General features: G+C 32.9%; 1 protein-coding gene across 1 annotated transcript in view; it reads left to right on the top strand.

The window, feature by feature from the left end:
• The window catches only part of LOC149801353 (uncharacterized), a 115179-nt gene that overhangs the window by 32427 nt on the left and 67495 nt on the right, over positions 1-15257 (top strand). Inside the window, exons 10-11 of the mRNA XM_089956791.1 lie at positions 1358-1542; positions 14876-14953. Coding sequence (XP_089812917.1) covers positions 1358-1542; positions 14876-14953 — 263 coding nt within the window. The remainder of the gene's footprint in view (positions 1-1357; positions 1543-14875; positions 14954-15257) is intronic.

The following is a 15257-nucleotide window of genomic DNA, read 5'->3' as shown; positions in this document are numbered from 1 at the left end:
ATGCAAGCAGAAAACCAAAATCTTGGACGTATGGCCTTACTAGAATTTTTGCATGTGTTTTAAGGTGAGTAATTGAACATTGAACATTTGTTTCTTTTAATCATCCACTAACATGCTCAATACATAAATTTTTAAATAGTGCAACATTTTGAACTTTTTCACAAACATTTTTGAAAATTTTTTTAAACTACCCTTGCCTGAAACTGAGTTTTGAATTCTAGTATTCAAACACCCTCCCATTGTTTGTTGACCCTCTCCTCAACATTTTATAAACAAAAGTCATCTGAGATGTGAAAAATACATAAAACGTGGTCATTTAGTTCATCAGTTTATAATTTCTAAATTGATTTTCGTCAGGGGGTCCAAACACTATTAACATTTTGGTGTTTCGTATCAAACGGGAGTTTCCATAGCAACATGGTCACCTTATTTGCATTGTATGTTTTCAAGCAGTAAATATAATGTAGTTCCCCATTATTGATAATCTGAATAATTCCGTAAATGTTGGAGTTATATCTCTTTGAACACATGTATACAAGAGTTCATCCTTTTTATTTGTTCAGTTGTTTAGAAATTTTAAGACTAAACATTACAAAAATTGGAGGCAGACAACAGATTTTACTGAAATTGACAGTTCTGAAAGCCATATATTTTGATACATGACTTAAGGATATGATACTTCAGGAATAAGTATCAGACTATTTTCATTTTTTGTTTTGGTACTACAATGACAAGGGCCTGTGTGAATGCACTGATTTTGTAGTTTGAATAGAGATTTGCAGAACAATAACAATATTATATTTGAATTTTTAATATTGAAATTGCTTTTATTGCAGAAAAAAATTCAAATGCTATTTTCCTAATGTTCTTTAGTATTGATATAAAAGATTATATAGCTTATACTGCAGAGAGAAAAAATTTCATGAGCCATATTTTTCATGCTTCCAAAGTAACTCGATTGTGTAGGATATTAATTGGGTCATATATTTTGAGAATGAAATTGTCTGCATAAACGAGGTTCCTTTTTATGTATGTTATAAATCAGATAATGAAGTTTTTTTGAAATAAAAAATGAGGCAAAATGATCATAATGTATTAGGTATCTGAAATGTGCTTCATAATCATGCCACAAAAATATTTAGTGTTTTTGTAGCTAAAAAAATCTGTTTCTCATTATTCTAAGTTTACATTTGCATTACTTTCAAATAATGTAATGAAACTAACTAATGAAACTAATCAAAGGAACAAGACACATAGCTTATTGAACAACATGTGTTTACATAAGTTTAAGATAAGCATGCACATAAATAATTTTGATTATAGCTCTCTCATTTAAGCTGGTAATTTATACTTCTAGTAATGAACTGCTTGAAAAATACTGTGAGAAGAATGATCCATATGTATACAACAAAGTCTTCGGGAAACGTCAAGAATTCCATTCTCAAGAAGAAGAGATGCTGGGACAGAGAGCAGCGGTTTCATATGAAAAAGGAGGTGGTCTTCAAAAACTCTTTTCCTTCTCCATGACATTTATTGATGAAGGTATGAACAAATAATCTTTGGAGGATGGCTGTAATGTGTTTTCAATGCACTATATAAATCTTAAAGCGCATATATCATATCCTTTACTAAAGTTTATGTAAAATGGAAACATTATATAGGAATGTATTGCAGGGTTGAGACAGATAAAGCGGAGGACCTAACTTGTACTTCTTTCAAAACCAGGAGTTTCCTTTTAATCGCCTCTTGGTTTTGGATCGTTTAATTACATTATCCAGACTTGCTCCTTCATTAGTGCCAAGTTGATTTTCTTACATTTCATCAAAATACTAATTAAAACTTTATAATTGCTTCAATTCGACTGGATATGTTAGATTCATTTACTTTTGAGTGGTTATTTGGTGTGATAAGGACAATAGTTTTATTCTGTTCTAGTGACACTGATTAATTGCTCCCTTAACATGAAGAAAGTGCTCGTCTGACTTTAAATGAGACATGCAAACATTTTCCTAAGCTCTTAAAATAAATGTAAAGATTTATTTTTGTATTTGATTAAAGTCTAGTGCAACAATGTTTAGTAGGTAAATATTTCCAGTGCACTGACAAGCTACTAAAAGTTGAAAATCATGGCTAAAAGCCCCACTAACACAAATTTGCAGTTATTTTGAATAGGTAAATGAAAATTAAAAACGATTACAAGTTTTTATTTAAAGCAGAGCAAGTAAGTTGACCATTCTTACAATTCAGTTTGGGTTACTTGTCTCCATGGTATTTGGGGTAGAATAGTACCATGTTATACTTTAACTAGCTAATCTAAACACCAGTGACAGATTAAAATGATAATCTATTACCAGTCATAGCCATAATACTTGGTGAGCATTATTCACAGTGACTTGTAAAAATGGACTATTTGTGCAAGAATTTCCATGTTTTACCTCATTTGTTGCAAATCACCAAACCTACTTTATTTATGTTTGAAAAAAGCACATTAGACTCCAAGATTGATTTTGTACAAAGTTAATTTATAGATCTTGACTTGGTAGCTTCGATGAAGTTTTGATTTTTAAAAAGATAAATGTGCCACAAAATAAAATTTTGTGTCATTAAATCAATCACAGTAGGTTGAAATAATTAGACCAAAATACTTGCTACTTGATTTCAGAAATAAAATTTTTCAGGTTGTCTGAGCGGATACCCATTGTCCTTAAAATAACAGTCAATCCCATAAGAACTTAACAGGTCTCACTCAAGGGAACAAACCTGTCAGTAACAAGTAGGCAATTAAAAAATTATCAGAAGAAGAGAATATTTAGACTCTACATAGTCTTTGGCTTATATTCATTTCTGTAATACTTTTATTTCATGAATAAAAATATGGACAAGTATTCATTTTACCAAAGTTATATTTAAGCAAGGCAGCCATGTATTATCCCATCAGATTGTTGTCAAATATTGTATTTTAGTTATGACGCTGTTATCATATTAATGTGTACAAAATGACGTAGCAGTAAAATAAACACAGATCGGAATATAGATGCTTGCACATACAGGTAAGGGGCACTTGCTACCCCGCCCCCCCCCCCCGATTTCATCTGTAAACATTTTTTGGCCTTTCAACCTTAAAACTGACAACTGCATATTTGCCCCCACCCATCTCTGAAAATAATTCTGCCGGTGCCTCATGATGTAACATTAAATAAAATGAAGGCTTATTTTATTGCGTACACTTGCAATAATATGAAATTAGAGATCTTTCAACTATTATCTGTATGGAAACTAGCTAAGACTATAATTATTTTATTTCGCTGTCTAAGGCAAACAAAGAACTCTCTTTCAAAAGTAACAGATGTCATTCTTGTAATTTATGATAAGAACTATATTTTAAACTTCATGAAATATCATTTTGTGAATAAAACTTGCAGGCTGGATTTATTTGATAGTAGAATAGGAAACACAAATACCATTTCATCACTTGCACAGCATCTAATTCAATGTGTGATATACCAAAATTATTGTGGTAATATATAATAACATATTAGATAAATTACCATTGCTATTACGTATACTAATGTATGCCAATACCATGTCACAATACTTTATGACCTCCCATATTTTAACGGTGGCTGTACAGGTATGCATGGATATCCATTGAAATAAGCTGCTAAATATAAAGGGACATACTAGCAGAGAGTATCACTAACATATTGAGTAAAGTATTACTAATATTTTGAATGGCTCCCCCACCCAACTTTGCCACTATGTTACAACGCATGTGGTTAGATTTGTAGACTAATTAAAGTAAATGTCATATCCATGTATGGAAAATACTAAAATACAGCCACTGTTAAAACAATTTAAAAAAGAAATTCAAACGACTTTTTCCAGAAAATGCTGTGCAAAATATGATTAAATGTGATAGAAAACATTTTATTATTAAGGTATTTCAAATCTGGATATTAAGAATGTTTCTCCATCTAATATGGCCACTTTTACTAAAATTAGACAAGCTTTTGATAAAATTCTTCTCCAAGACCACCAGATATAATTCAACTCAATTTTGAAAGAAGTCCTGGCTTGAGGTGCTGTTAAGAGTTTACTCCATTCTGACATCAATTGTATCTGCCATTAAAAAAGTAAATAATATTTAAGTATTTATAATAAAGACACTTAACAGAACTTGACCAGATTTAACCAAAAGTGCTGTACCTTGCAGGCCTTTCAGATATGTATGCAAACGATGCTGATCCACTGTCAGATTCATCACCCATTAAAAAAGTAAAAAATGGGACAACTTTATTTGTCTATAAAAGCTGCTGAACAGAATTTGATCAACTTTGTCACAAAGGGTTCTGTCACAGAGACCTTTAAATATTGCCAAATGATGCTGATTATCCAAACAATATGGATATCGATAAAGATATAGAAAGCTAAAGAAACTTTGAAGCAGTTGTCTTAATAACATATGCAGTCAGCAGCAATGGATGAAATATCTACACTACTGACCCAGATTTATTGGCCAAAGTTCCTGTTTTTGGTTATTAGACAAATGTCTATCAGATGAGCGATTTCAGGCCAACTTGAATCTCTTGTTTACTTTTACATCAGTGTTTTATGATGTTTGTTCTATACACATTTTCTGTTATTATTATTATTATTATTTCCTTTGTATTTTTGTTGCATGGCTATTACAACAGTTTAGTGCACTTTCCCCTAGCAGCAGAGAGGGCAAACAGACCAATTTTAGAAGCGTCCAAATACCAAAATAAGCCTTCCTAAAAAAAGATTAAAATGACGTAAAATGACGTTAAAAAATAAAAATAACTAACCATGTTGAGGATTCCCTAGAAGAGATTAGTTAATTTTTTTAAATTTTTTTTTCTCTGACTGAAAACTCGTCAAGATAGGTGGAATATATTACAAAACGAACCAACTTGAGGTCACGCCCTCTCTACTGCTTTAATTAAATCATTATGTTATAATAAATAATGGTACATCCAGAATCATACTGCCCAGTTAGCTCGAGAACGACTAGAAGCAATCAAAAAATTTCTTCCTGTTAGAGACTCATTCAGAAAAAACCTACAGGTGTGGCAAGAAGCACAAGTTGAATACGCAGAGGGCACGGAACAGTTATTTAAGCCCGTCACAACAGCTACTGAGAAAGTTGTAAGTGCTGTTAAGGAGGATCTTCTTCCAATATCAAAACAGACTGCTGAACAAACTGAAAAAGTAGCAAGAAGAACCAAGAAAACAAAAAAGATTTTACGAGACCTTCCAACTGATATAGTTGCAGCTCAACCTCCACCTGTCGATGAAGAAATACTTGAAGGTATTGGAAAAATTTGTACTGAAGTTGCTGAATTGAAAAAAGTACTTGCGTATAAACCAATAATAGAAAACATTGAATTGATTAAAAAATTTAAGGAAGGGTTTATCAAAGATATTAGAAATACTAATCAAGATGATTTACCTGAAAAAATACTATTTGGTATGTATGGTAAATCTAAAAAATTAAAACCCGGTTATGAAACCGTAAGTAATGACAATTTTATTAAATGGGTATATCATATATATTACAACAAAAAACAAGTCAGACGTAATAATTTTAAATTCAATACACTTGTTGAAGAAATAAAAAGACTTGATAGAGAGCTTAATGAACAACAACTGCCTCTACTGCAGCAACAGATAGAACAACAACAATCTTCTTCACCGCAGCATAAGTTGATGTCGGAACTTAAAAGTTATGAAGAGCTACTTAAAAAAGCAAAAGTTGAACGATCACCCTTAAGACTCTTTGAGAAAAAGACGGAAACAACAAGTGAGAAAGAAGGAGCAACGGGAAATGGTTTTACTGAAAGTGGTTTTATTACTCCATGTCCTGATAGTATTTTTAGTGACGTACAATGGTTAGAAGTTCTCATCGGAGGAAAACGAGCTGGTAATAACTCACCAGAAATAATTAATGAAGCAGGTGATATTTGTCGGCAATTATTTCAAGGTGGTATCATGGATATCGGCATTTACTGAGAACTTATTGATGAACTCGTTGATGATTATCATAGTGACTAGTTGTCACGGTGATTAAATAAATAACAAGTGAAATAAGATGAGCGTACACAATAGTCTTTATGGACTTGTAATGGTCAGAGCAATAAACTCATGATTACCAACCTACAGAGCAATTTACGGAGATGGACTTGGTGATGTTGTCCAGGGATTATTTAGAAGGTTAGCCCCAAAAGTAGCACCTGTTGCAAAACAATTATCGATGAAAGCTATTGATGTTGTTCGTGAAAAAGCTCCTGGTGCAATTGTCAATGTTGCTGGTAAGGCATTCTTGGCGATCAAAGAAAGACTAGCACGATTAATACAACGAAAATCACAGCCAGTGAAATTACCAAGCACTGAAGTTATGCCTGCAAATGTCAGTAAAATAATAAATCAAGCTGCAAATCAAAAACTGGTGCTAGCAGATCAAGGACTCGGTGAATTGGGGAATAATATTTTAAGTTTAATATCAGGAAGCAGAGATTTTTGAAAGGTGGTAATCCACGTGTTAGATGAAAATAATTATAATAAGATGTTCAAGCGCATATCTGACACAGCATTTGACATGGAAGCACCGGTTCTTAAAGATGAGTCTGTACGTGATTATCAGTTTTATTCTTATGATGCACGATTACCAGATCAGCATGGAAGAATTTAACTGCAAGTTCATGATACAAGTAGATACTTTTTACCCACTGAGGTTTTTATTGAGGTAGAAGGTGAAATCATAAAAACAGATAATACTGTATACGCAAATGAAATACGAGTTGGTTTTGTCAACAACGTTATCATGGCACAGTTTGACAGCGTTACCTATATGATTGATGGAAAAAATATGGAGACAATTCAGAAAGATGTCAACGTTGCTACAAAAATAATAGGACTGGCAAGGGATTCTGATGATTACACAAGATCAGCTGGTCCTACAATGATGTTTTACAAAGATAATAATGATTCCCACGACGACAATCAGTATGAAAAAAGACCACCAAGAAACAACATCAATAACGCTGAGCTGATGTGTGGCCAGTGGTTCATGGTGTTAATGAAAATTTCAACTTGGGATTTGCAACACGCCTAACAATGTTGGAAGGGCCTCGTAGAAATTTTTCATGTGCTATTCCACTATCACATATCTTTGGATTTTGCAGAAATGTTAGAAAAGTTATCTTTGGAGCTAAACACACTGTTGCTTTTGTGAGAAAGGTTACAGATGATGACACTATCTGGAGACCTGTTGGAGATCCTGGTAAATAACAAAACTGTCATTCTGGATGCCGGTAATGACTCCAGTGATCACAGAAGAACAGTGACTATTATCTTTCGAGGATACAGGTGGTAAGTCCCTGTTGTCACGGTTGACAACCACAGACAGTTTACAAACTGATATTAACGGTCAATTTACATGGCACATAGGATCACAGCAAAATGTTTCTGCACCGCGACACATATTTATTGCTTTTCAGAATTATAATCGAGTAAACTCACACACTCACTCCCATATGATATTTGACAGACTGGGTGTTACCAAGGTTTCTTTACGGATAAATGGACAACAAGAACCAACAGAAAACATACTACTGAATTATGAACAAAATCGTATAGCACGTGTGTACCATCAGTTAATGACGTTTATGGGACGTGATCAAAATGTAGATACTGGTTTACAGATCTCACAACATGATTTTAAAACTTGGTATCCGATCTATTACTTTTCGTTGGAGCATCTTGATTTATCCAAACAATCTGTCATTGATATACACTTTAGAGCCAGCGTGAATACAGGTAGTGGTGTTAATTACAGAGCAATCACGGTTATACTCGGTGACAAAGCAATGTTACTAGAAGGTGGTAGTGGTCGAATGAGAGTCGTTGATGCACTACTGGAAAATCTTTAATCATCGTAATTAAAAAATACTAGTATTATCATAAAATGTTGTATCATCAAATTAGTGTTAGTCTGACTCCTGGTCAGATTAAAAAACTTCAATCAAATTCAGCAAAGAACTGCGGAATGAAAATATCACTAAAGCGAGATCAAATCATGGGTGGTCAAAATAAATTATCAGAACGTCAATTTCAACATTTCAACAGCACTAAACAATCAAAAACAGGTGTCAACCTTAATCTCTCTGCGGGTGCGATTAAAGACTCGATTAAAACAGGTGGTAATTTTCCACTTTTTGCAGCTATACCAGTGTTGATAGCCACAGCTGCTCCAGCCATAGTGAAAGCAGCCACATTAGGTGCTGTTGGAACTGCTGCTGGAATGGCATTAAAGAAAGCAATGGGAAAAGGATTAAAAAAAGAGAGCAGTCCACTTGTGGGCTGGGTCTAAGATTACCAGGATCTCGTCAAGGAAGAGGTCTGAGGCTTCCAGGAACACTTCATTAATTATTCCAGCATCAAATTTTGATTTACTTGATACTGCTAAACGACTAAAAATGAAAAACTTCAGAGGTGTTTTCATGCGAGATCAATTACCACAACGACCAAACAATAATGAAACAGGCATTATTAATCTCGATGATAATTCAGGACCTGGTACTCATTGGGTATCATACGCAATTGATCCACGTGGAATAGTTTATTTTGATTCGTACAGGTTAGCTCCACTGCGTAAGTTTATCAAGTATGTCGCGCCACTTCACGCAAAAGTTTGGTATTCAACGCTACCAACACAAACAATGACAGATCTGCCAATATGCGGCTGTCAAGTAATTAATGTACTTAATGCTATATCAGAGTCTTCCAATGCACCTCATAAAGTCTTGCATGATTATACAAGTAACTGCTTCGTTTTAAACAGATCTTAAAATATAATGGTTGATATTTACGAAAGATCTTCTTCTACCAGCATTAAAAAAAAGAAAGATATTGATCTGTCGAAGTACGCGACTAAAGATGAACTTGCTGATATTATGAATCTTACTGGAGTTGACCGAGATGAAGTTGTTGTTTTTCAGGATAAATACTGTGTTTTAAAAACGAGCAACATCAAATCGAATGATATAGTTGGACAAGTCCTCAGTGTGGTCACGGATAACCTTCCAGTATTTACCGACAACGGTAGAATCAGAGACTCAAGTATATCGTTTGCAACAATCAGAGATGAAATTGCAAGAAGCGTTGTTAATCATTTGAAAAACACTGGTGACACAATGACGTGTGAACTCAGCATGAATGGGAATAAGATAGTGGTTTTGAGAGATCCAACATCCGACAAAGATGCCGCAACAAAAAAATACATTGACGTTAACTACAGCACCGTAGATGGTAAACTAACCACGTTGCGGGCCGAGTATGATGTTCACGTAAACGTGTTTACAAATCTCTGTAGAAATTCTTGAAAACTTAATGAACTCGCAGATGAATTCTTTGGTGATCCGTTGACCATTGATGCAAAACTCTCTGATGCCAAGACGAATATTGACACGATTAAAAAAAAACCACAAGAAGACATCGTAAGTGGGATTCCTGAGATCCTTAACAAAGTTAATCTGATTAAAATTCCACACAAGCAGATTACCAACATAGTATACAAATTATCATCTGGATTCTCGAAATGGTCACAGCAAAATAAAACTCTCAAACATACCGCAGAGGTTACTGGTGTGTACAGGCTGTCTGTGTTCAGTGCTGCAAAATTCGAGATATTTACAACGTATCCATGGCGTCATTCAACCGATAAGTTTTCTGGAGTTGTGTCTTTCATATGAAATAAAGGAAATAAAGAAATATTTATTCTGGAAGCAGCTGATAAGAAATTAACCCCAACATCTTACTGGTGGTGTCTAGAATTTGTAGCTGAAACACCTCAATTGGTTACCGTATAAAGTATAATGAGTACCTCGATCGACGTTAAAAAATTTAGGTATAATCAAGCACGTGAATGGCAAACAAAATTAAAGATACCATCGAACAATACGCGGTACAAATAAAGAAATAACGTAGACGATTAGTTATCATTGATGTAATTGTTTATTCAGTATCCGCTGTTGTTACTGGAACCGGCATGTTATTATCAACAATAACGATGGTGCCAGTGGATGTAACAGTCTGTATTTTCAGCCACAACAACAATTGCCAGTGTTCTTAATATTGTTGCAAAAAATATGTACTTGCACAAATGAAAAATTAAATGATTATATGATAAAATTACATACAGCGACAACATACTCCAAATTATCTGATTTTGAGTTTTCAGATATGATTAAAATATATGATGATGGCACTGGTATTAAAGGTACAAGTATATTCAATAATGACATCGCAAGAGCTACTTCAACAAATTGTAACGAACACCACTCCATTGAAGACCACAATGATATCAGTAAGCTCGACAAACCCTGAATTTAACGTTAGCTTTCCAACTGCGATTCCAGTAAAAGAAATTGCACTAGCACAATTACGAGTATATTACAGTTGGCCAAACATCAGATCAAAATCATTTATTGGATTGACAGCAAATAATTCGTTTGTGTTTGCTAATAAGAACAAACCGGATGGAACACCTGACTGGCAAATTATTGGGATACCCACTGGCAGTTATGAGATTGAACAAATCAGTGATGAATTTCAGCGCAGAATAAAATCAATAACCGGAAAAGAGTAAAAAACATCAATAAACGTTCATGAGCCAACTTTATCCTCTGCAATTGAAATACACTCGCAAGATTACGTTGCTAATATTTATCAATCATCAATAAGATCTATTTTAGGTTGGCCTGAAGTAGCACCTGCGTATGAAATACCAGAACCGAAACGAGATGAATTATTTTTTACTAATGAAGCAAAATTTATAACTGAACCATAATATCGAAGGTCTTATTCATGATCTGAATTTATAAATTTTATTCGTATTGATACCGATGAAAAAAATATTTTAATGTACCATTTGACCTAATTGATTTTTATCTTGATGGTCATGTTATTGATCACAATTATCTTGATTCATTAGAAAGTGATATTAAAACTGAATACACAACTACATACACATTATTATTAAATTGATTTGGAAATTATATCCTGGAGTATCCTAATAATGATCTGAAAAGGAAAATCATTGAGATAAAACAACACTTAAATCAGATTATTTTAGACCTCAGATACACTAATTAGGTTATTATTGAGTCAGTAAATAATACTTCTACTATTATACTCCCAGGCGGAAAAAGCATCAAGCAAACATATACTGATATTCATAAATCAACTGAAGCTGAATTTCAAACATTTGTATTTCCAGGATTTTCCACCGATGACTTGACAAAATCACTCAACAATCTTATCAATGAGAACTTTCCTAAAATTGTCGAGTCCTGGAAAAAATAGCTCCACCTCCAGTTATTCTCAAACATAACAATGATCCATCATATCTCACCAAAAATAGTCAGTATAACATCAACGATCGCGGTTGATCTAGTTTGTGATGTGATCGATGGCAGCTATCAAATAGATCCTGGAAAGTCAAATCAGGCTCAACACGTATACATTTTATATACATTCATTCCGCAAGTACCTCCTGCGGATTTGATTCTGCAAGAACCAATCAATCCTGTTTATCTACGGTGTCATAATAGTATATTATCACAAATAAATTTCAAACTCGCTGATCATTTAGGACACTTAATTGACCTGCGTGGGGAGGAATTGATTATAAATCTGTATGTGAAATCGTAGATTTCTAATCGTAGATCTGATAGTGTAAACATCAGAAATGAAATATTCAGAGAAAAAAAAAATATTTCTGATAATAAATATTTCAGAATATTTCAGAATAATAATAAAAATATTTCAGAATAATATTTCAGAATAATAATAAATATTTCTGATAATGAATATTTCAGAATAATAATAAAATATTTCTGACGATAAATATTTCAGAATAATAATAAAATATTTCAGAATAATAATAACATATATCTGATGATAAATATTTCAGAATAATAATAAAAATATTTATGATGATAAATATTTCATAATAATAATAAAATATTCCTGATATTAAATATTTAAGAATAATAATAAAAATATTTCTGATAAATATTTCAGAATAATAATCAAAAGTATTTCAGAATAATAATAAAATATTTCTGACAATAAATATTTCAGAATAATGAAAATATTTCTGACGATAAATAATTCAGAATAATAAATGTTTCTGACGATAAATATTTCAGAATAATAAATATTTCTGACGATAAATATTTCAGAATAATAATAAAAATATTTCTGATAAATATTTATGGTGATGATATTTCTTATGAAAATTCTGAATAATAATACAATATTTGAAAAAATAAAATCGGAAAGATTACACGTACTCAGCCACGGTCGTTTCATTACCTTGGGTCATCAGACATAATTTTTCTTAATTGTCTTTTACGAGTATTAATTGTTTTCTTTGCTTCGTATTCACGGGATAATTCTGATCTAATTTTTTCTACTGCGGTAGAGAGAGGGACAAATTCCCTCACTTCGTTATCCTTTATTGCAGCTAGTGATTGAAACATCTGCGTTTGAATTCGTTTTACGAATTTGTATTCAGATGGTAGCGTGTATCCCTCCTCATTTTTATGTTCTTCTAAAATTGAAAAATCAGAAATAATTTTTTCAGGATTCAGTTCAGCAGATATATTAATTCCTTTTTTTTAATAGCAGAAATGATATCATTGATATTTTCATGGTTCATTATACAGTGTGTATGTGTGTGTGTGTGTGTGTGTATATATATATATATATATATATATATATATATATATATATATATATATATTTCAGGGAGGTAACTCTATTGCATGACGTTTGCTCAACGGAGTTATCTCCCTTCAATAACCCTGAAAAATGTATAAAAATATCCTTGGATTTTAGCGATGTAGAATACAATTTTTAAAATTTTTTTAAAATAAGATGTTTTATAAATATAAGTGGCATATTTATTTATAATACCTCTACCAGAGATAATTTAGTTTGATAATTATCTCTAACAATAATGGAAGATAATTGTTTGTTTAATTTTTTGAGAATGCAGATTTGTGTATTTTATTTGCTACGGAATATATTGAGAACCTGCAAATACCAAAATATTTGCTAGCTGCAGATGTCGATTGAAATATTATTTCTTCGCCAGTCTCTAAATTTATGGATACAACTGCTTTGGCACTCTTATCATTACAGCCAGTGTTTCCAAATCTACAATTCTGACTTTGTGTGATAGCTCGTAAATTGGATACAATATTATCGGTTTTTATACCGTTGATGTGATCGATCGCAAGACCATCTTTGATCACTCCCCTGAAACACTCGAATATAAATCGATGGCAGTTATACTTTTTCTTCCTTTCGTATGTGAACATTAGATAATCATGATTATTAACAAAACCAACTGGTTTTTTCAACCTACATTGTCTGATTACATCATCACGAGATGTTTTGTAGTTCGTTATTATAGGATGCTTCACAAACTCTTGATTTATTGCTTTCTCCATATATATATATATATATATATATATATATATATATATATATATATATATATATATATATATATATATATATATATATCATTTGTTTAAATCATAATTTGCCTAAATGATTTCTTTGAGAAATTAGTTAGATAATTCTCTACATTCTTTAAAACCCCGTCACTGTCATTTTTTAAAATGATAATATCTTTTGAGTTCCCTGTACTTTTTACGACCACAATGTGCACACAGTTGCCTTTTCCTCCTAACTCCAACATCATAATGAAAAAATTGCCATACTGAGTAAAAATTCCAAACCAGGAATATTGACTGGTATTGGCAAACCGTATTATGAGCAAGCGTATCCTGTAACAGCAGTTATCTATGGATTCTATCCGATAAATGAAAAACCAAGTGCTGATAATCTGAAGCCAATGAAATTTTCAAAAATAAATTGCGTAGCCGAACGAGTAACAGAACATTTTACAAACGCGATGCGTGGAAAGGATAAGGGAGCTACAATAAACGATGTTGCCGAGTTAGAAAAAAAAAACACTAAAATTCCCAATAACTGTAAAAACAATAACAGGAGAAGTATTGTATGAATCGAAATATAAATCGAAAGGAGCTCCGATAAATATAATTTATCGTAACGATCACGCGTGGACCAACGCAGTCACATTGTTTCCAGGAGATCGAACTGTAAGATTTTACCAAGGAGGTATATTTGATTTTATTAACGAAATAAGTAAAAACGATCCTGTGTCAGTGTGGCTATTTTAGAGTTCAGATGATGAACAATATGATCAATTTGTACGACCTAACAGTGAATCGTAAAGAATCTCTCCACGAAGAAATGAAAAATCTTGCGCAGGAATTCTCAATAGAGAATACCGAGCAATTACTAAATAATTGCTTTACCGTTCCGTCAGTTGCAGCTCAATTTGGAAGAGAGAAAAATTTGTGGAAGCCAACACGATTTGAATTTCTCGAAGACGTACAATTAAGTTGTGAATACGGACACGGCGGATTCTGGGATACTAAGTATAATTACAACGACGTTATTACCTTTGTTATGGTTGCGTGTTATCCAGGAAGTTTCCTTGGATTGGGGGAGTGTTCTGGATATTTTAAAAGATTTGGACACCCCACACACGAGATGACAAGAGTATCGATAAATGGACCACTACCTGATTTTGATCTAACCGGATTCGCTCGTACTGTATCATTCGAGTTTGCTAAGAGTCTTCATCCTATTTGTTATGTTTGGTTTGGCAGACACTTTTCAGAAAAACGTTGGGCACCAATAGTGCTGTTACGATATATGCTTAATTGTAAAATACTGATATCGTTGATTGTAGGTGAGGCATTTATACCATATCAGAAGCACACCGAAGTTTGGTTACCAACTGCAGAAGATCTCAGCAGAAGATTTATCGGTAAGTTTACTGAAGGTGGGGCATATGATCATAAACGACATTATGCACGATTAGTTATGGACGATGTTGAATATGATTTCATAATCGTCGATGCAACAAAGCGAGATATATTTGTGAGTCGAGAAAACGCTTATTTATCTGACGAAACACGGCTGGGTACAATTTTTTATTATACTGGTGGCGAGTCACCTCAGTTCACTCATTTAAGATCTTCTCCAGATATGTATGCAAAGACTACAACAGAAATAGACCCATGCATAGTGCTATCAATGTTTATACTAAGCATGACAGTACCATACCGTAC

Source organism: Sinohyriopsis cumingii, chromosome 4 (assembly GCF_028554795.1).
Source record: "Sinohyriopsis cumingii isolate HCF-2022 chromosome 4, ASM2855479v2, whole genome shotgun sequence".
Classification (NCBI taxonomy): Eukaryota; Metazoa; Mollusca; class Bivalvia; order Unionida; family Unionidae; genus Sinohyriopsis; species Sinohyriopsis cumingii.
This window is presented reverse-complemented; position numbering and strand designations above follow the sequence as displayed.